This window comes from Euwallacea fornicatus, chromosome 36 (assembly GCF_040115645.1).
Source record: "Euwallacea fornicatus isolate EFF26 chromosome 36, ASM4011564v1, whole genome shotgun sequence".
NCBI lineage: Eukaryota > Metazoa > Arthropoda > Insecta > Coleoptera > Curculionidae > Euwallacea > Euwallacea fornicatus.
The window spans coordinates 768,439-790,430 of NC_089576.1; the positions used below are offsets into that span (position 1 = coordinate 768,439).

At 39.2% G+C, this 21,992-nt stretch overlaps 2 protein-coding genes and 1 long non-coding RNA gene across 6 annotated transcripts; 2 read left to right on the top strand and 1 right to left on the bottom strand.

Annotated features, from left to right (window-relative positions):
- Positions 1-96: 96 nt before the first annotated feature.
- On the top strand, positions 97-2,325 carry fzy (cell division cycle 20 protein fzy). 2 transcript variants are annotated; one of them, XM_066300567.1, is made up of 6 exons: positions 97-191; positions 253-951; positions 1,122-1,403; positions 1,462-1,751; positions 1,809-1,910; positions 1,960-2,325. In XM_066300567.1, the coding sequence occupies exons 2-6, from the start codon at positions 264-266 to the stop codon at positions 2,149-2,151; spliced, it is 1,554 nt and encodes a 517-aa protein (XP_066156664.1). In that variant the 5' UTR covers positions 97-191; positions 253-263; the 3' UTR covers positions 2,152-2,325. The 2 variants fall into 2 exon arrangements, with proteins under 2 accessions (XP_066156664.1, XP_066156663.1); XM_066300566.1 differs by having other exon boundaries at positions 114-951.
- Positions 2,326-8,027: 5,702 nt separating this feature from the next.
- LOC136349182 (protein draper-like) lies at positions 8,028-13,842 on the top strand. Of its 3 annotated transcripts, none has more exons than XM_066300569.1 (8): positions 8,028-8,364; positions 8,504-8,754; positions 8,817-9,103; positions 9,159-9,402; positions 9,846-10,114; positions 10,171-10,392; positions 11,429-11,635; positions 13,133-13,842. In XM_066300569.1, the coding sequence occupies exons 2-8, from the start codon at positions 8,654-8,656 to the stop codon at positions 13,198-13,200; spliced, it is 1,398 nt and encodes a 465-aa protein (XP_066156666.1). In that variant the 5' UTR covers positions 8,028-8,364; positions 8,504-8,653; the 3' UTR covers positions 13,201-13,842. The 3 variants fall into 3 exon arrangements, with proteins under 3 accessions (XP_066156666.1, XP_066156668.1, XP_066156667.1); XM_066300571.1 differs by having other exon boundaries at positions 8,036-8,364; positions 10,171-10,356; XM_066300570.1 differs by having other exon boundaries at positions 8,319-8,364; positions 8,508-8,754.
- On the bottom strand, positions 13,307-21,863 carry LOC136349183 (uncharacterized). Its single transcript, XR_010733771.1, has 2 exons — positions 21,815-21,863; positions 13,307-20,859 (listed from the first exon to the last, which is right to left on the bottom strand). It is a non-coding gene; the product is annotated as an uncharacterized lncRNA (long non-coding RNA).
- Between the last annotated feature and the right edge of the window lie 129 nt (positions 21,864-21,992).

Here is a 21,992-nt window from a genome sequence, read left to right on the forward strand (position 1 = left end):
AATCTAGAACCATCATAGGACTACTCAAAGTGCTTGTTTGACATACAAAACCTTGAAACCTGACAACGTTAAAGAAATGACATACGTAACGTTGACTTTTTTGAAAATTTAAAGAGAAACTCCAACGGTCATTTCAGGCATTTTTCTTTTAGTATTTTATGTGTTAATATTGTTGTTTCCCTTTTTTACAAGTAAAATTCTGGCAACAATTTCGCAAATCTTCTCCCAAATTCAAATTGTAATCATTTTTAGAAACATTAAAAATGTCACAATTCAAATATTGGAACGAAATAAACAGTGTTGTGAATTACAATGGCCCCATTACTAAAGGACCCCAACCGCGCTACGAGCGCAAGAAATCCAATGCCCTTGCAAGCTCCAACTCGCAATCGATCTCCAACAGCAGCAGCCTCAATTTATCTAAGCAGCGCTCCCTCTCCTCCTCCTGCCTAAGCATATCAAAGACTCCCATGAAGTCTAGTGACAATGACCCCCGCGGTAAGACACCCTTGAAAAAATCCAAGACTCCCACTCCACATAAAGGGACAAGGACACCTGGGGGTGATCGATTTATTCCTAGTAGAGTGGCAAGCAATTTGGATTTGGCACATTACAAGTTGTGTCAGGAGGACAATGAAACCAGTTGCAATTCTGCAAAAAAAGACTTGAAAAAAGTTATTAGTGATAATCTGCTTGTGAATCAAAGAGTGTTGGCCTATACAAATAAAGCTCCAACTGCACCAGATGGGTTTCAAAACCCTATGAGGGTGCTGTATACTCAGGCCAGGACTCCAGCTTCAGCCAAAAGTACACGGTACATACCTCAAGCCCCTGATCGGATATTAGATGCTCCAAACATAGTAGATGATTTTTATTTGAATTTGTTGGATTGGGGATCAAACAATATTTTAGCTGCTGCGTTGGGATCACATGTGTATTTGTGGAATGCTGGTAAGTGTGCTAGCATTAATGTGTCAAAAAGGGACATCACTATTGGCGATTTTAATTGTATGAACACCATTTCAGTGATATATGTTTAGTGTAAAAGTTTCATCACTTCTTATGGATGTATTACAATTTGGTCAACATATTCAATGCATGTTTTCTCTGGTCTCATTTAGCAACAGGCACTACTGAGTTACTGATGGAATTAGAAGGGAATGATTATATTTGTTCTTTGGCCTGGATACAAGAGGGTGATTGTTTGGCTGTGGGTACCACTCAAGGTACTGTCGAATTGTGGGACTGTAGCAGATCTAAAAGACTGAGAATCATGGATGGACATTCTGCTCGAGTAGGCTCTCTTGCCTGGAATTCTTATGTAGTGACAAGCGGCTGTCGAAGCGGCAATATTCTTCATCATGACGTCAGGCAAAGGCAACATGTTATAACCACCATTCCTGGTATGGGAATTTTACTTTTTGTTATAACTCAAGGTAAATGGTAAAATTTGTATTTAAGGCCATAATCAAGAGGTATGTGGTCTTACTTGGTCTCCTGATGGTAAGCTTCTAGCTAGCGGAGGTAATGATAACACAGTAAACATCTGGGCCAGTGTTAATGGTGGGCATCACTCTGAAACAACGCCTCTACACAGTTTCTTGCAACACCAAGCGGCCATTAAGGCTCTTGCTTGGTGTCCTTGGCAGCCTCATATTTTGGCTAGCGGCGGTGGTACTGCAGACCGTCACATCCGCATTTGGAACTGCAATTCTGGCACGTGTGTACACGACATCGATGCGAAATCACAAGTCCGAATTCACTCAGTATTTATAGTTAATGTGTTTTCTATATAATTCTTTTGTCAGGTTTGTTCATTGCTTTGGTCTTCACACTATAAAGAGCTGGTTTCTGGACACGGTTTCGCAAACAATGAAGTCATTATTTGGAAATACCCTGCTATGACCAAGGTAATATATCGGGCTATAGTTGATTAGTTTTATATAGGAGGTTTTATAGGTGGCGGAGTTGAAAGGGCATACTGCCAGGGTTCTTCATTTGACCATGTCACCTGATGGAACCACGATTTTGTCCGCTGGGGCGGATGAAACTCTGAGGCTGTGGAAATGCTTCGTTAAAGACCTGGTAAAGGAGAAAAAGGAAGGCACTGTCAGGGCAAAGCCTAGTGCTTTGAGGCAATGCATTCGATAATTTAGATTGGTTTGACTAGCGAGGGTTTCTATTCTCCTTTCTTTAAAATGTGCCTTGTTTAAGTATTGATATTTTAGTTTTAAAATATTTTGAGTGTGTGTATCTAATTATTTTGTTTTGTGTTTGACTGTATTCTATTACTTTGAATAAATAGCTGCATATTTACATATTAAATGAATATTTTTTTAACACAAATCTTCGTTTTAAATAGCAACCCTTTATATTAGCAAATGCAGTGAAAGGCGATTAAACTTTAAGACGATGTAGCATGTTCCCATAGCTAAACAATCATATTTCGCAAATAAATGCAGTTTTGTGTATGATCTACGCATTGGATTATTTTGGCATATTTGCTGAAGATGGTTCTAAAACGCAGTTATAAGTGAAAACTATTATATCGTTCAAACAATAGCAAATATTCGTTTCTCGTTGTAACGAAGTTCTTTAAGCCAAGCTCAAAATGATAATTTAGCTGTTATTTATATATTGAAGATGAAAACTACTGTGGCTCGCACCCGGGTCAGTGGCGGAGGTCAGAAAAGAAGTTTTATGACGATGTTATAACACAAATGTGTAAGTAGGGGTGAAATTTCATCTTACTTTCAGTTAAAATTGAGATAGACACTCATTGAATAATAATAATATCGACGAAATTTTGCTTTAGAATTTGGAAAATTTACTGATGTAGACGGTCGCCATTTGGAAAACTATTTTGATTCATTTCTTGTGATTTTCAAGGTGCAGATAAGGCTTCTAGTTTGAGTAAATGTGTTAATAAATAATCGAATATGTACATAGCCTAGTATAAACGGATTATGTATGTGAATCACGCTATGTGTTGTGCATTAATATGTCTATGTTATAGAGAGGAAGGAACTACCAAAACAGCACCTTTTTTGTCCAAACAATGGTTTTTGAAATATCTTCGATTTTCAGAACTCAAAAACAATTTAGTAACATAGTTTACGGCATATTAAAAGTTTCCAAAAATGGTCAATTTTTCTTTCAGTCGATTGCATAACTCTTACCGTTACAACGATATTAAGAGTGCACTTAACACGGACACCCAATATGGAGCGGGTAATACTTAATTATTAGTCCTACTTACAGTGGGCGAAATTTCTTTGGAGACCTAGAGCTATCGTTTCTCTTCGTAAATTTATTATTTTCCAATATCCGCAAAACAAATTGAAAACCAATTTAAGTAATGATTTTAATACATTCATGGTAATTTTTAAAACGATATATTATGACTACCTGCATCAGAAATTAAACACTGCAAAGTGAAACACATATTTTGTGAATCTTAAAATATCTCAAAAGCGATTAGAGATCCAGACGAAATTGGAACGAATAATTTGACGTCGCTCCCCCTGTATAACAAGAATGTCCCCTTTAGTATTAAACAGACGAAGCCATACTGTAATATTTGTGACGAGAATATGGGGCTGGAGTTTAGCCGAATAAGTGAAGAACACTTTGATTTTTATCAGATAATATAACAAATGCGGTGGGAAAAGTGGGCAAATGATCCCAATATCCGGTACTACTACGTATTGATAAAGGTACTTACGTGAAATGAGGTTAACTTGTACCCTAATTAATATGAAAATTTCCAAGATTTTTTATGCTTCGCAATTGTTGCCACGTCACAATGCGCAGAAACTGGAAGTTCAAGGTCTTTTCAGTACGGTGGTTGCCGGTCTGCATTTTGTTTGGGTATACCCGGAAAGTAAACATTCTTGCCTACAGCCCTATAAGTATACGGGTATATGGCACTTTTACATTTGGTTGTGACCCCGTGTTAAGTGCGATTACTATGGTGGAATGTATATTCCCATTTGGTAGCACTTTTTTGAGAATATACCCCGTTAGCACGCAGCAATGTTGCAAGATTTCGCAGTTGGCATTATAATTATAAAGTTTCAGTAGGCCTTGGTTTCCTGTCGACGTGGCGTGGTGCCAACGCGGCAACAATTTCAAAACTCCAAAAATTCATATTTTCTTTTGAATTATTTATTGATATAAGGTTAAATCAGATAGAAATTCTGCTTGAAATGCACAGAAGTGAACCAGAAAACGGGAAAATCCTTGGAAACGAAAATAAGGGGATTTACTTGTTTCTGGCCGATGCTTCGAGATTTGGCGGTGAAAGGTGAGAAACAATGGCTTCTAACGAAATTATTTGATAACGAATTTATTTGATCGCAAATTTTAAACCATGAAAAATATTGATAATTCTCGAGGAATGAATCGAAAACGATAAAGTTTTAATCAATTTATAAACCAAGCGTGAATTCCTTATAAGATAATCTAGAAAATCCCCCGTTTTAACCCATTCTGTATCTTTTATAACAAGTCCATACGTGTACAACGAATATGGCGTAGACTGCGTTATTAGATATAATATTTGAACTCGTCCCATTACGAGTATAGAAGAGGAGCATTTTAAATAATATTTTCTGAACGCCTTTATCGTTAGTTTTCAAATACTCAAGTTTTGGTGACGTCACCCAATCATTGATTTTTATGTTCATGGCATGGTTTGACAATAAAGTAATTAAAAACTTAAAAAATAATTAAAATAATGACTTCGCCCGTGGTGTAAATTTCTACGTTAACTAACACTTTCTAAGGCTCGCACGCACCTAATCAATTTCATTTTAAGCTGTGAGTTCTTTATGATTGCGTGTAGTAATTTCAACCCAACGTTTTCAATTTAATTTAATTTTATAATTGTTCTTTGTTTTCTCAAATTTAATTTTAATTAAGAATTAAGCAATGTATAATATAATCTCGAAGCGAAAACAGTGCAAACATGGCTTGTCGCAAGTCAAGACGTACATAAGTCGTATTTTCGAGTGCAAGCGTCTTATGATTCGCCTTTAAGGGTTTTACGTCACCAACGCATTGCGTCAAGGGTCAAGTGTCTTCACCGAAATTGATGATTTTGTAGCTCCCAGTCTACGTATTCAAATTTGTAATAATTGCGGTGTTCGTGGGAAAAACGCACATAAGCCAGTTTTTTTTAGAACATAAATTGACCTTTCCTTGCTAAACATGCAGAACGATATGAATTTCCATTCTATATGAGTATCACAAACGGAAAAATCTTATGTTTCAAAAATATGCATTTTTGATTTCAGGTTTAATAAATGTATTTTTTTAACACGTAATTAATTAATTAATTAGAAAAAAATATATAAAAAAAGTATCCAATGAAGTTCTTAAGCGATATTAAAAGTCTTATGTTGTTACTTACTTTCTTCCTCAATTATTCAACATTCTCGTACCCAAAATCACCGCTAAGGGCAATTTCAAGCTTGTAAATCAAAAACTGAATTTTATTTCCTATTTACAGAATTAAATAGTTATTTTATTTGCGATTATTTTTCTCCCAGTGTCAGGAAAAACAGTTTGAGAGCAACATCATAGTTTTCGAGAGTCGCGGTTCATTTAAATTCAATTTCCTGCGTTTGAAGTTCAATGAAGTTAAGTTTTATATATTTAGTCTAATGGGATTTCTGGAGAACCTTCGACGTCTGGTATATCCATATATTGAACATATACCATATACACATAGCTTCAAAAGTTTTGCATCGCCTGATTTTTCTGTTTTAAAGTAATTTGCAACAATAATCTTTTTGTTACCCAAATGTTTATGGTTTATTATTAACAACGATTTACCTTTTCTATCAACAAACAATTTTTTACATATTTTTTTCATAAATAACGAATTCGAGATTTATGTTGATGGTATGGACATTTTAGGGTTCGAAACGAAACCATCAATCGCCAAGTGATGTCACAAATTGATTGTGCAAGAATAGTGACTTTAATACATTCGCAGGGCATTCGCAGGGCATTCGCAGAACGAGCGAATAGGCGTTGCTCCAAGCGACGTCTCCCGCGTATGAAATTGCTATCTAGCAGCTAACTCTGTGCGAGTTAGACCCAGAAGTGGCCGTAGGTGTGTCGCTGAGCAAAGACATATTCGTTAAATACACTTGACAGTTCGGCGAAATCCTACTAAGGCAATATCAGAGCTTCGAAGGGACGTTAGACATGGTCTTGGAATTGTCATTTCTCGTTCAACACTGAAAAGGCGAATTATTCAGTCTGTTTCACGATGTGGTTGACCCATAAGAATTCCTCTGCTCCAATATCAACGCAGGCTTCGTCGATTGCAATGGGATGAACAGCACACACTCTGACCCGAAGAACTTTGCAATTTTCTTCTTTTCTCTGAGGAGACAACAATTTGTCTGGTAAGTGATAACTAGGGAATTCGAGTTTGGAGAGAGCCAACAAGAGTAGCTCAACCTGCCCACACTCGCCTCGTGCCTCCTTGTGCCCGAGGAAGTATGCGGAAGCAACAACTTAGTGAACGTTCAAGGAACAACGACGGACGTTAGATTCATTAGGAACATTCTGAATCCATATGCCAGACTGTGGCGAGAAGCCATTGGTAACAGATTTGTCTTAATTGACGACCAAGGCCCCATCGTATTGTGGCAAGAAATGACCACCTTAAAGTGAGGGAATCGACCGTTTATATTGGCAAGCTTTATCACCTGAAGCGAACCCTATAAAACATGCTTGGGGTGCACTTCCAGAAGACATGGAAAATGTCAAAGAAATCCGCCCAAAAACATCCAGCAGTTCGTTGTTGTTGCTGCAGAAGAATGGCAGCGCATTCCTCAAGATCGTATGGCTAACTACATCCGAAGCGTGCAGCGACGTTTTGGACCTTGTAATGATACCAGGGGTGGAAATATACCGTTATTACTAATTTCCTTTTTGGTTTAGAAATTTTGAATAAAAATTTTCTTTTTTGTGTTTAACCGTTGTTTAAAATTTAATTACGGTACAAACTAATTCATTTTTAATAAAAAAATCATTAATTCATAAATATTTATACAGTTTTTGTACTACGTAATAAAATACCGGCGAATCAAGGTGATGCAAAAGTTTTGTAGCTATGTGATATTTTTCTGTTCACGTATCTTTAGCGGGATTCAACTGGTGAGCAGTGAGCTTGCAAAAAACATTTTTTGAATATTTAGAAGCCATTGTATCACTATCGTTCAACCTACATATGCAGTATCTAGTATTTTTGCAAAAGGCAGACTGTAAAGTTTTTTTGTGTATTTTTGGACCAATACCGTTTGATAGGTGATAAACTCGAGGTAACCGGCCGTTTTTCTCGTTCAAATATTCGTGAGATACGTCACTAAAGTAGCTAATCTTTAGTGACTTAACGTGGACGTGTGGCTAACACTTGCTGACTGAAAAGGTGCGTCGTGTAACTGACATTTAGTGATCGAAAGTTCGTGCAGCTGTCATTTAACGTCGTACACCGTAATGGGTATCGCCAAAAACCTTTTTTCCCATTTTATGGTAAATGTCAAAGTGATAGTGCTCAAGACGTTAACACTCGGAGGTGCGTTTCTCCCGCGACGCTCATTAACATGAGGCCTCCACCCGTGCTCTCTCATCTTTAATCGCCACCCTCAACCGCGACCTAATGTGGGGAAGTGCGATAGGATGTAAAGTTTAAGGCCTTGCAGGGAGGGAGCTCCTCTGAGTGAAGAGGTAGCGCCGCTGATGGTCCCACACACAGGACGGGACGACGGAAGTAGAAGATTGGGGTAAGACGTGGCTCAATTTTGGACGGGGTAGTCTTAATTGATGTTTTTCGTTGTTTGCAGGTAAGTTTTCGCAAGTCAACGAGAACGGCGTGATTGGGAAAACGCCGTTAGATGTCGCCTCACTCACGATCGGACGGTGAGAGTACAACATTGAGCAAAGGTGCGGTCGTAACGTGAATCAAAAGGGAATTGTGTGATCGTCGTTTTTGGGCTGTGTGGTAAATTTTGGCAGGGCCAACATGAGAACGACGTAATTGGACGTTCGGAAGACGTGCAGTTCCGGTTATTTTCACACACTACAGAATGAAAACGAGCGACTCTTGTATAACGCAAGTCTAGCTTAATCTCCCCAGTTTTTGCGCTTCAGAACCCAATACTCGCTCCTGCCGTGGTTTTTGGAATCCCCCATGTTTATTAGAAAATTCTACGTTTCATATCTAATTATGATTGTAGGACACGCCCTGAAATTGATAAGATAAATTTAAATTGGTACAAAAATTTGTGATGTTAGTGCTCTAGAAAGTGCGATTAATGTGCTTAAAGTCACAAGGAGTCTGTGCAGGTAGGTTTCCGAATTTTTTCCTGTTCTTGTGTTATTTGGAACTTTCACTTATTCGCACCTTAAGTGCGCTCACCGTAAGGAAATTTTACAGTAAAAACGGATTGTGTACTTGCAAAATTAGTTCTGATTTTGTCTTCAGAAAGACTCCTCAAGGAACATGGTCGTTCTTCGATAGTTGAGTCGTTTTACGAGATGTTCTGTGCAATCAGAAAGGCCACATAGATGGATAGTACATAGAAAACTGTTATAATTCCTAATAATAAACTACGCACATAATCTTAACAACACAATGGAAATCACGCTGTCTGCTTCATTCGCACTACTCGTATTAAATTTAATTATATCATTAGCTAAATTTGAGGGCGATAACGTCTGTCTCAAGAGAGTAAGGTAAGTGTAGATGCTAATATTACTTATATTAAACATAAATAAATAAATAAACCTACATTCAGTTATCCTGAGGAACAAGTAATCGTAGACGACCCCCTGTATGACGATTGGCTTTGTCCAGAAAATTCTCCCATCTGTGATGAGCTCAAAGTAAAACAGCAAAAAGTGAAAAAGGTTCAACATATCATTAAATGGAAGGAAATTGAGGTATGCTGCGATGGATACAGTAAAAATTTGGCGGAAAATCTTTGCGTACCTGAGTGTAGCAATGACTGTTTCAATGGTCATTGTGTCGCTCCCAATAAGTGCCAATGCAATCAGGGTTTTGGAGGAGATAACTGCAACGTCAGTAAGTGGTCGAGGACTATGAGAATCTTGTGTGCGGTTCAACAGTGCATACTTAGCTTGCCCCCACGGACGCTATGGTGAGAACTGCAGTAGTACCTGCAACTGCCCCATTCAAGCTCGCTGCGACCCATCCAATGGCGAGTGTCATTGCAATCCAGGTTTCACTGGCTACCATTGCGAGGATCGATGTGTGTCGGGTACCTACGGCAATAATTGCACCAAAGAATGCAAATGCGAAAATGGGTATTGTCACCACGTGACTGGTAACTGCCAGTGCCATCCGGGCTACAAAGGATATTCGTAAGTTACCAGTCCGATTCTCTTGACGATTATTAGAACGGGCAGAAGAGGTAATGAAAGTGTTCCTCAGTAGAATCAAAATGTTGTGCTGCACTACTGTCGAGTGGGTTTACTTAGCATACTTTAGTTGGTTTTTCCTCCGACATTTGAATTCTCCAAACATTTGATTGTAAAATCTGCGATTTGGAATGGAAAATTCCAAATTAACCCCTCGAGACCCCTTATACAATATTGTGCGCACTTACTTCTAATGTATTTTTCAAGGACTAGGCATAATCAATAAACTACGTTTTTTGTTCGCCTTCTTGTTAAGTTGAGTTGGTTTGTTCAGGATGAAGTCAACTCGATTCAATATGGACTGACCCCGGGTGCGAAAGAGCGATCAGTCTGCCTGTTTTTTTAGCATTTCAATTTTTTCCCTCGACAAACAAATGTGCTTGCAGATGCGATAAACTTTGTCCAAAGGGACACTATGGAGAATACTGCGAGTTGAAATGCAAATGTCAGAACAGCAACGAAACTTGCAACCACGTAACTGGCACTTGCTTGTGTAACGACGGTTGGACCAAGCCGGATTGCTCCCAAAAGTGTCCGGAAGGCTTTTGGGGAAGGAACTGTAGCCAAAGTTGCCGTTGCTCCACTGGGTCTTGCAATCACAGTGATGGTACTTGCATTTGTAGCCCTGGATGGACCGGAATCGGTTGTTCGGAGAGTACGTTTGCTTAGCAAATTCATGAATGAAACGGCACTTAATTTAGCTGCTTCTAGAATGTAAGGACCGTACCGGGCTTGGACTGTGCGATCCCGGGGATAACTGCAACACAGCTAACGTATTCCCATTTGCGATAACCATCGGTTGTGCTGGTCTGGTTGTGATTAGTATTATTGCAATCGGATGTCACTGCGTGAGGAAAAATGGTTGGATTGAGGATGGAAGCGGTGCATGCGTCCTAGGTATTTACAAGATAAAGCAGAATGTGGGCATCGAAGGTGCTTGAACTTTGTGAACATTTCGCTGAACAGTGAACAATTCACACAACCCGACGGCAAATGAAATGCCAGCTTGTACGAGGCTACAAACACGCCTTTGCGAACGGATTCCTAAATTATCTCTGTTCGGGAAACAGTTTCTGAGATTCCCGCCATTTTTCGATTTTTTCCGTCTCTAAAGAACAGTCGACGGCGGCAAAAAAGTCATCGTCGCTTTGATTTCGCAGAAGATACGGGGTGTTTTCAAAAAGTTCTACAATTCAGAACTGTTACGTGACTTATTTATCCTAATGTGAAGACAGTGAAAAATGCGTTCTCACCGAGTTGTTCCGACGAAACTCTGTGGTATGTTCATTTTTTCGGCATTAAATAGCTTCAACACTATATGCTGAAATATCTTCTAAAGCAAACAGTAAATTGAAATTTTACTACTTTTCATAAACGTTCCCTCCAAACCTTTGAGAACTGTTTTGTAAATTCTTAGATGATCAAAGGAGGAGTCAATAATAGCCTCGTACAAATGCGACACAACTACTGATTTGAAGTGATCGTAATGTGATTGATATATATATACAGTGTGACCCACTTAAGAGCGGGACGCCTCTGTAAAATTTTTATATGCGGTCCGATTTTGATCTTATATAATAACTTTTTTATTAATCAATATTTTTCAACGAGATTTGAGATACAACCATTTTGAAATATTCTAAAGATATTATTATAGTTAAATTTAAAATAGAAAAATCCCTAATGTCTTTTCTTGAATTTTCGGCATGAAAAAGGAGCAAAGCGGTTCTTGGATTTTAAGTGAGCACGACAAGAACTTCTCACAAACTAGAGTTTTTGATGCTTTACGACATATAAAAAAAAATAATAAAAATCGGACCGCAAATAAAAATTTTACAGGGGCGTCCCGCCCTTATGTGGGTCACACTGTATATATATATATATATATATATATATTTTTTTTTTTTAATTTTATAATTATATTTGCTACATAATATTGTTATTAACAACTGATTTTCTGTTCCCGTAGCCAACAATTTTATAAAAAATCTTTTCTGCTTCACTAAAGAAGCGAATGAACCACTCCAGGACCAGACAACTATTGAAAGACCTCAAAAATTATCGAGTCAGATCAGCGGAGAAGAGATAGTTACATTTGTCAACAATTCACACGCAAATAATGCCCCTGATGATGCAATTTATTCGGAAATACTGCCAGAGTACGATCAACCATTGGGTAAGGCATCAATACACTTTCAACGTGTGTGTGTCTGTGTTTTTTTTCATTGATAAAACCACGTTCGTAGTACATTGACTTTCAAAGAAACCGCAACACCAAGAAGAACGCACTGTATGTATTTGGAATTTTGGTATTTCAGACTTGCAAAGAGAAAAAAATGATAAAAATTTCAAGTTCGCATTTTAATGCGATACGAAGTTTTTCTATACTTTTTTATCTGCGACGATCGTCCTTTTTGCAAATTTTTTTACAGGCGGATAGCGATAAAGGTACTACCGTTAGTACCATATTGAATGTGCGGTAGCGCGAAATGCCTCGTGGACGCCAAAACGCAGGTTATCGGGAGTTAACTCCCTTTGAAAGGGGAAGAATTGTCGGTGTGCACGAGGCAGGTTCACCTTGTCGCGAAATTGCACGTAGATTGGATCGAAACGCATCAACAGTGCTAAGAGCTTGGTCTAACGAAGGGTCAGTAAATCGTCATCATGGCCGTCCAAGAATGACGCGAAGACCGGCGATTCCGTCGTTCGGCGACAGGCGCCCCGCTTCAAACAGTTCCTTCTCTTGGGTAGCCACCCTAAATCGAAGGGTCTCCCTTAGTACCATGTATCGCAGAATTCGAAGTCTTGGACTAAATTCATATCGTCCTACGCGTCGGCTTCCATTATCACGAAACCACAGGGGGGCCCGACTGGAGTGGTGTCGTCCGAGAGTGCAATGGGCGGATGAGTGGAGAAGAATCGCGTTGAGTGATGAGAGCCGACTTTGTTTATGGCGATCTGATGGACGGGGCTACGTGTTGGAAGGCGCAGAGGAGAGCGATTAAATTCGGACTTTTTGGAAAGGCGTCGTTCCGGTTTAACACCAGGTGTCACGGTTCGGGGTGCCATCCAGTACGGTAGTCGGTCTCCTCTAGTCTTCAAATTATGATAGATTAAATGCTCAGAGGTACGTTAATAGTGTCTTAGAACCGGTTCTTGTACCATACATGCGCGACCATCCTGGAAGCACGTTTCAACAAGATAATGCGCGACCACACGTAGCCAACGATACTTTGAGGTGTTTGGAAGCTGAATACTATGCCTTGGCCAGCTCGGTCTCCAGATTTGTCCCCAATAGAGCATGTAACGGGTCGGAGACTTCAACGTTTAGCTCGCCCTCCAGAGACCATAGATGAACTCCGCGAGCAGGCGCAGATCGCCCGGGGTACACCACCGCAGGAAGATGGTGACAGTTTAATTTTGAGCACGCCACGTCGCTCGCAGGAATGCATCAATTTGGGGGGAGATACCGCCCGTTATTAAATTATTATTAAATTTCTACGCTTATTCGCAATAATTTTCCTTTTTGATATTTTGATCGTTTTTATCCATTACCCAACGCGATGCCAGAATTTCGAGCTTGCGCGATGCGCTCTTCGTGGCGTTGCGGTTCTGCTGAAAGTCAGGGTATGTTGCATTATGTGGAATAACGGGTTTTTTCCTCGCTATTTAGAATACGACTTCTTAAACCACACGGGCCCCATCAATCCACATAACCCCGCTCGGTATTTGCGCCTGTAACTGGGAGCCAAAAACGCTGTCCAACGGGAACTAGCTAGAAATGACAAGTACAATTACCCTTCAGTAGCAAACAATTAGCTAAATCGTTTCGGAAAAACATAGTCGGTTATTTCAATAATTTGCTTTATTCACTAATAAACAAGCTTCAGATAACCTTACTTTAATAAAGAATAACGGTAACTCAAAGCGATGTATAATAAATACATCTGGTAAGTCGTCTGAGGCATCAGACGCGTAAGACCTTCCATTGCTTTCGCAAAAAAAGAAAATAAAAACAGACAAATAATAAGTACAGCTTACGTTATTAATAATTATCAGATTTACATTATAATGACTGTGGCATATTTTGCAACAAACTGGATCACAAAATATAACTCCTTCATGCAGACCGATCTTGCTGCGGCAGAGGAGAATTGGGAGTGGCCAATAAAATGGTAACATTCTCTATAATAGTTTCTAGTAATTTGTTTGTACAATTATAATAGTCTCGTCCGCTTCCGTCAAAATATACTACATATCACATCGAGTGTAAATTTGATCTGACTTTTTACGGTCTTACCAAAAGAAATATACAAAAAAAAATTTCACAAAACATAAAATAAATACAAAAAGTGAGTCGTTTATATGTGACTTTATACTATACGTCTCGAATAGAAAGGATAGCTCTATTATATCAATAAATTTAAAAACCTTAATAAAGGAACAAAGTTTTGTACACATACTTGGTTGCACTGGTAACTTTTACGTACAAAATTGGCATTCATACGGTTAATACGACAACAACGATAAAATTATATGGACATTTCTTTTGAGTCGCCTTCAATACAATTACGTAATAAATTATAATAATACAGCAGATATATACACATTACAAATATATTATATAAAATGTACAAAAAACGGTACAACGTACGAAAAAGTCTTAAAAATGGGTTGATTTCTTTGTATCTAAAACGGCAGTGACGTGTTTCGAATTAAGGTAGGTGGGTATGGGATTAGTGGGTATAATGGGTATACTCGTTATTGTTTTGATTGCTATGCTTCGTGAATAATTGTCGGAACGTTTGGAATTGGATCGCACGTAGGTACCGGCGCTGACCCGGGGTAACGTTCCACGGGTCGAAACGGGAGGAACAACGTACGCGTGGACGTACGTACATTCGGAACGGGCGTCCTCTCCAGGAACGCCGTGTCGAAGTCCAGGAAAAGACGCTTTTTTCGCTATAAAAAAAAAAAAACTCCCTGCGTCGATCCGGAGTTCGTCCGGGAATTTCCGGGGCGAGCCCGCGGGACTGCTCCGCCGGAATTCCACACAACAGTAACGGGACTCAGAAGGCTCAGCACTTCTCCCATCGATTTCGAATGCGGCAGTTAAAAATCCGTCCCGCGTCCCACCACGACAAAACCTAAAAACAAACGGACGCCACTAAACAGGACACGCAAATCCAATATTGTTCCAAATTATTGTCGAACCCTTTGCAAGACGCGAGCGTTGCTTGTTAAACACCGAGTGTTTCGGAAATGAGAGGCGATTCGGAACATACATTCACGCGTATAAAATAACTTTTATTCTTGAGAAGAAAGGTTTCCTTAACTTCGCGCTGGAGGTCCAGGAAACACTCTGTATTGCGGACGTTGATTCGGTAGAAACAGAAAATATGAATCGAAGGGGGGTCCAAGCAAGGAGGCATGAAACTAGAAACAAGAGTGAAGTAAGGAAACATATGAGATGGTTTTAGGCACATTCGAGGTCGAACTGTTAAAAGGCTGATGAGCGCATGAGAGACTTGAAGTTCCCATGGAATTTATGCTCTTCGTAGAACTAACCGAGGAGGTACAGTTTGGACTTCAGTTAACACAATTTTATTGCCGCACTTAGAGCACTCTTCGCCTCAATCGTGCTAAAATCTGTCGAAACTCCGGCCCTACATTAGTTCGTTGGTTATTTTCCTTGATCATATAAGCTCACGTGGAGGCTCATTGGGGGTTTCAAGCTGACCGAGGGCGCCCTTTGTGCTTCCATCAGTTAATTTCGGATTCGAGTCCACCATTTGCCACGTTTAGTTCGCATTTCAATTGATCGATGATGATGATGATCAATGACGATTCTGCACGATTTTCGGTAGTGCGCCATTTCTTTTTTCCAAAAACGAGTAAAATCCCGAGGAGACTTGGAGATCGGAAATGGCTATTTACGGCATTGCAGCAATATGGAAATGAAGACGTTAAGTTGATACGCTTATGAATCAAATGCGATTTCGTAGATTAACATAATCCATATACGACATTTGCGTATAAGCTATCAGAAGCGTAAACATTTATTGATGATAGGAAAACAAACAAAGTCGTTCTGTTACGAAACACACTTGCACCGAAAAATCCAGAGGCGTAGGAAACGGGATAAACCAAAGAAATATGCATTTTTTCAAATATAACCAATTAATGTTACAAATGCATACTTGGAACCATTGTAAATATGGTTGTGGCTTGAAGGGGACGTCCTAAAAATAGGGATGAAATTCAAGATGTAATAAAACATAAGTTTGAATAGAAATTGAATTGATTTTTTTGTGGATATATCAAGCAACATTCCCCAATTAAATATGAAAAATTCTATCGTTACATTACGAATGGTTGCCATGGTATTAGTCATTCTCGTTACATTCCAACGTTCCGATTACTGTATAAGCTGATAGCGTTTCCCATCGCGGAGCAGATGACAACTGAGCATCGCGTTGAAGTGATTAAAAGTTATTACAAAAGCGATGAAAGTCCCACGGCAACCGTCCGTGAGTTGCGCAGAAGGTTTGAACGTGATGTTGCTCCAAACGAATTAGCAGTTCATAAATTGACTCGGGAGTTCGAAGCCGGTGGCTCTGTGACAGGTATCAAAACAACAGGACGACGACGTTCGGCTCGGACCGACGAAAACATCGCCGTCGTGCGCAACAATGAGGCCGCAAACCTCGGAAGATCGGTCCGCCGCCGACGAGCTCAATAATTTCTTCTTTTATCACCATCTTCCCCGCGTAAAATCCTTTGGAAAGATCGAAAAACGCACGCCTACAAGATTCTACTGACACAAGAGTTGAAGTCTGCTCATCATAGAAAGAAACATCGATTTGTTCGATGAGTTTTCGTTCGATAAGCGAAAGAGGAGAATTTCACAAAAAAAAAATTCTTCGGATCAAGCGCACTTCCACCGCAATGGATACGTACATAAATGGAATTGCAGAATTTGGGGCAACGTGGGGGCATTCGTGAGTGAGTGCGAATCATCAGATGCATTCACCAGGCACGACTGTGTGGTGTGGGCTCTGGGAAAGAGGGGGGATCGGGCCGCTCTTTTTTGAAGATAAGGCGGGCTGTCACTGCAAATGGAGATCCTTACGGAAACATGCCTCCTGACAGGTTTTATCCAATTTTCGAACGTGCGAAAAATGACGATTTTTGGTTTCGGCAAGGTGGTGTGACCCATCACACATCCCGCGGAGCGATCCCTCTGCAAAGCTTCCTTAAAGAGTCATCTCTTTACGTGATAACCAAGAGTGGCCTGCCAAACCACGCGATCTTACGCCACGCGATTTCTTTTTGTGGGAATTTACTCCATCAAAAGTTTATGTCAACAAACCACAAACAATACAGCAATTGAAGGCTGAGATTAAAAAGGTTATTAACAGCATCCCGCAAGTTCTTTGTGAACGCCTCATCACGAATTTCAATGAACGCATTATTCAGTGCCGCGCTTCTAGAAATGGCCATATGGCAGGTGTAATTTTTCATACTTAAAACGAAAGATCTTACTTGATGTTTGTAAAAAAAAGAAAACAAATTCAATTTTCATTGAAACTTATGTTTTGATACATATTAAAATTCGTCCCATTCTCCGGACACCCAGTATAAGGGATGTATTAGATCGTCCATAAAGTCTTCGCATATTTTTCCATTGAATGAGTACAACCACCATAAATCGTGCCGTTTTTATTTGGATCTAGCAATATATAGTGTATGTCATTTGACAGCGCTGTCAAAACTTTGACTGTGTCAAAACTGGTTTGACAAATTTCAATCTGGTAGTTTTGACGTCGAAGATTCGGCGCACTCGGGAAGACCCAGTGGCGTCGACGCAGTCACATTAAATGCTTTGACGGATCAAATCGCCGATTGACCATGCGGAGATTGCTGGCAACCTCGACGTGGCGAAATCAAGCATCGAAGAGAATTTGAAGCGAACTGACTACGTCAGTAAACTGGACGCGTGGATGCAACACGAACTCGAGGAACTCTCTAAATGAGAAGATAATGACTTTTCTTGAAACGCACAATAACGGGTGAAGAAAAATGGATTGTCTGCAACAATGTCGGACGCAAGAGATCTTGGACCAAGCGTAATGGGCCAGCCCAAAGCACTCCAAAAGAGGGTATTCACCGATGGAAAGTTATGTTATTTGCCCGGTGGGATTATAAAGGCGTCGTCATCTGAATAAATTGAGTAACGACGTAGGGGAGGGCTCAGGATTGGTGACCGCTGAGGGTGTTGTGTTTCGTCAAGATAATGCTCAACCACGTACAAGTTTGACCACCGGCCTAAAATTGTTTACGGCTCGAACGAGACGTTTTGCCACAATCGCCTCATTCCCCGGACATAGCTCCATTGCATTTTATATTTGTTTCGGTCGGTGCAAAACGGCCTTGATGGAAAAAACTTTACGGACGACCAAAAAAAAAGTAAGAAAGTACTTGGACCGGTTTTTCCCCAAAAAGAATCTAATTTCTATTGGGCTGGTGCCATGGAAGTTCCCCAAAGATGGAGAAATGCCATTAAACAAAACGTGTAACGAACAACTCAATAATGCTATTTTTTTGGTTCGTTATCACCACAGCAATATTTGCGCAAGCGCGGAGGCCTGCTGCATGTGAATTTCAAAAGGAGGCGGACGGTGAATTCGCAATGATGTCGCTCAAGTAGGGAAAAGATCAGATAAAGCCGAAAGTCTAATGTAATACCTCTGACCTTTTGCAGTTCATGATCGCATCATCAGGATGATATATCATAATTAGATTTCAGTTTTTTCTACTGCTTTACACGTAATGTGAGCTCCAAAGATAATGTCAATTCAGTGCGTGCGTGTTAATCTACAGTGTTGGCCAAAACTCTTGGAACTTCCAAAATTTCTCCATTACTGAAATGGCTCTGTTCTAATGTGGACAAATTCGACGTGGCCAATATGCCTTAATATCGTTCGACAACAAAATGATAGTAAACATTTCTAGCTTGCATTCTTTTATAGAAAAAAATAAATAATAATAATCGTATCATGTTGGAACTTTTTTCTTATCGGATTTTAAGGGCATATTTAGCATATTTTATTTATTTTCTTTTATTGGTCAGTTCGGTTTGATATCTGAATCAATTGTAATGGCAAAAGGCAAAGCCTATTCGGTTGATGTCAGAAAAGGAATTATCGATTTTTATGAACAAAAAGATATTTCCACGAGATTAAACCTCCGGAAAAATACTGTGTCCCGAATTATCAAGCAATTTCAAGTAAATGGTCATGTCATCCCGGGAAAACGTCCAGGCAGACCTAAAAACACAACTGCAAGACTGGATGATCAACCTCGCGAATAGCGATCCGTTCCAGTCATCCTCAAAAATCTTGCAAAAAATGATGGCCGATGGAGATTCTGTAATATCATCGAGAACTATTAGAAGAAGGTTGGTACAAAATGGCCTAAAATCCCATCCTCCAGCTAAGGAACCATTGTTACGGACGAAGAACATCAAAGCACTGTTACAATCTGCACCCGAGCATGTTCACTGGGCAGTACAAGACTGGAAAGAAGTTCTTTTCAGTGATGAATCGAAATACAACCTGATTTCCAGTGATGGTGTAGTCCATGTAAGACGTCCAAAGGGCCAGAGACTCAATGAAAAATACATTAAGCCTACCGTCGAGCACGGTGGCGGTAACGTGCTGGTTTGGGGACGTCTTTCGTGGCATGGCATGGGCCCCATTCATCGCATTTGTGGCAAAACGGATCGATTTACGTATCGTGACATATTACGGGATGTAACGGAACCCTGTGCGTTTGAAGCAACGCCAGTTAATTTCATTTTCCAACAGGACGACGATCCTAAGCGTTCTGCCAAACTTGTGAAAGAGTGGTCAGAGCGGGAAAAAGTTACTACCGTGAAGTGGCCAGCCCCAAGTCCGGATTTGAATCCGGTAGAAAATTTACGGGACCACGTTGGTCGTAGGTTCAGAACGGGGGAGAAGAATCAGAAATGGAAACGAACTTTTCGAAAGGCTCTTACGAGTTTGGCATAATGTGGATCGTCGATTAATAGAAGAACTAATCGAAGCAATGCCTGGGAGAGCGGCGGAAGTAGTAAGAGCAAAAGGGCATCACACAAAATACTAAAATTACAAATACTTCAAATTTGTCCTACCGGACGTTTGGAGTTCCAACCATTTTGTCCAGGCATTTTCGAATTTTTTACAATATTATTGAAATTTTTTTTAAAGAGTTTTTACTTTTGTTATAAATGAAACATATGTTTAATAAACATAAAAAGTACAATAATCTTTGTTTTGATTTATGCGAAGTTTTTTTGTTTTTTGCGGGGCGAAAAAGGTTCCAAGTATTTTGGCCAGTACTGTATACGTTTCGTGAAATTAGTAACAACATTTTAACGCTCACAGAGGCGTGCCGTTTCTATCTAAACTTAAAGAGAAAAAAGAGCAGTACCATGAAACCAATTAATACATACATGCATTTTACATTTGTAATTTAATAGCCCACATTTGCTACTAATTCATTAACAATTCATGAGGTTTAAGGCTTCTTTGCGTTTCCGGAAATTTGAGCAAGGTTGACGTAAACACAGAGGAGTGCGGTATGTAAACGCCGTAAACGGTTAGACTGCGAAACTGGTTGATGAATAAACAATCTAACATTGGAAATATCGTTCCAAGATTTTTTTTTTTTTTTTTTTTTTTTTTTAAATTAAAACGTAAAATGTGCAACAGCTACGAAGCGGAAAAAACCAGAAGGAAGCAAAAAATATATTCTCTTTGATACGAAGAATTATCTTGGAAGCATCAGACGTTATGCTAATCTAAATGATGGAAACAGTTTGTCATCGCGATAAGTTGCACAAAAACCTAAGAATTTCAAGCAGCAGTGCACGTCTATGAGTGTTGGCAAAGCGCATGACGGTTCAAAGTGATGCAAGTTTTCAAATCTCTCATGCTGACCCCAAAATTTCAATACAGTTTTTTTAAATCAAATACCTTAATAAACAAGTTTAACATTAAAATTAATTTTTTTTTTAATTTAAAATTAAAACTTCTTGCAGCTGGTAGCTTGCAAGCTGGTGGTAAAATGGCGTCTCGGGATATGCCTGGAGACGAGGAAACTGTATCTTGTGAAGTCATATTATTAAGGAGAAATAGAAAATCATTGCTAAGGAAATTTAACGAATTTGATTTGAGTCGATCTTTTACCATGCAAACACTTACTATAACTCACCATAATGCGTTTACCTGTAAATATTTTCTCGTGTGACTTATCAGGATGACTAAGTTCTTTATCATTTAGATATTGCACAGATATCACTTTAATTTACACATATGAAATTTCACTATGCACGATCTTACATACAGGGTCCGCCATTGCTCCGGCCTTGGTTCCCGGTGTCTTTGCATAAATATCAATGTGAAATGTTTAGCACAGTGCTAATTTATATCGGAAAGCTGCATGATTTAATAATATTTTTGTTCATACAGAGTGTTCCGCTTTCGCCGGGCAGCATAAAGTTATAATTTTTTAAATAGCAACCCATAGTTTTTTCTATGCCGTTTGATGGAACCTTAATTTAGAAGGAAAATACACTAAACATTTTTTAAGTTGGTTGCGGCGTTGCCGCATCAGAGAAATTTCTTTAAAAATGCAGCATCAGAAAAAAATTGTCGCGAAACTGGTGTTTTTTGAAATTTGTTGTTGCAAAGTAGTAAATGAAAGTCAGAGGTACTTAAAACTTTTAAAACATTTTTTTAATGCACCATAACTTTTGAATAAGAGCCCTAATTTGCAAATTTTACAAGTTGCTGAAACTCGTTTTTTTTTAAACGGTACCCATAATTTTTTCAAGTCTCTCTAATGTAGTTTTTAATTCTCTATTAATTTGCAATAACATCTTTTCATCTAACATTTACAGTTATGGAGATATTTACAAAATTTCAATCAAATTGCAACAGGCATCGTCATAATCTAACAGATTTATTCTAGTAGGCTTTGCTTCTATTTAACAAAAGCATAAATTACTTATGTCACTTAGTTGTCATATTACCTGTCACTACCTTCTAATGTGGCAACGCCGCAACCAATTAAAAAAAAGTTTTAGTGTATTTTCCTTCTGAATTAAGGTTTCATCAAATGGCATAAAAAAATTATAACCTTATGCTGCCCGGCGAAAACGGAACACTCCGTATGAACAAAAATATTATTAAATCATGCAGCTTTCCGATATGAATTAGCACTGTACTAAACATTTCACATTGATATTTATACGAAGACGCCAGGAACCAAGGCCGGAGCAATGGCGGACCCTGTATATAAAAACCAAAGGCGGAGAGAGCGGAATTTTTAAAAAGCTTAAACAGTTCTACTCAGGCCGTCAAAGGCACGTTTGTCAAACTTCAACGTGGGATTATACGTTCAGGTTAGTTCAGGTTAGTTCACAAGTGACAATCAAAGGTTTCGAGAAGGAATGTCGCATCGACTGC

Excerpts from the sequence above, each read along its gene's own strand:
- fzy (XM_066300567.1), top strand. The coding sequence starts at position 264 with ATGTCACAATTCAAATATTGGAACGAAATAAACAGTGTTGTGAATTAC. Across the intron at positions 952-1,121 it reads TGTGTATTTGTGGAATGCTG|CAACAGGCACTACTGAGTTA; the intron begins GTAAGTGTGCTA and ends GGTCTCATTTAG. Across the intron at positions 1,911-1,959 it reads AATACCCTGCTATGACCAAG|GTGGCGGAGTTGAAAGGGCA; the intron begins GTAATATATCGG and ends GAGGTTTTATAG.
- LOC136349182 (XM_066300569.1), top strand. The coding sequence starts at position 8,654 with ATGGAAATCACGCTGTCTGCTTCATTCGCACTACTCGTATTAAATTTA. Across the intron at positions 9,403-9,845 it reads CCGGGCTACAAAGGATATTC|ATGCGATAAACTTTGTCCAA; the intron begins GTAAGTTACCAG and ends ATGTGCTTGCAG. Across the intron at positions 10,393-11,428 it reads GCAGAATGTGGGCATCGAAG|CCAACAATTTTATAAAAAAT; the intron begins GTGCTTGAACTT and ends CTGTTCCCGTAG.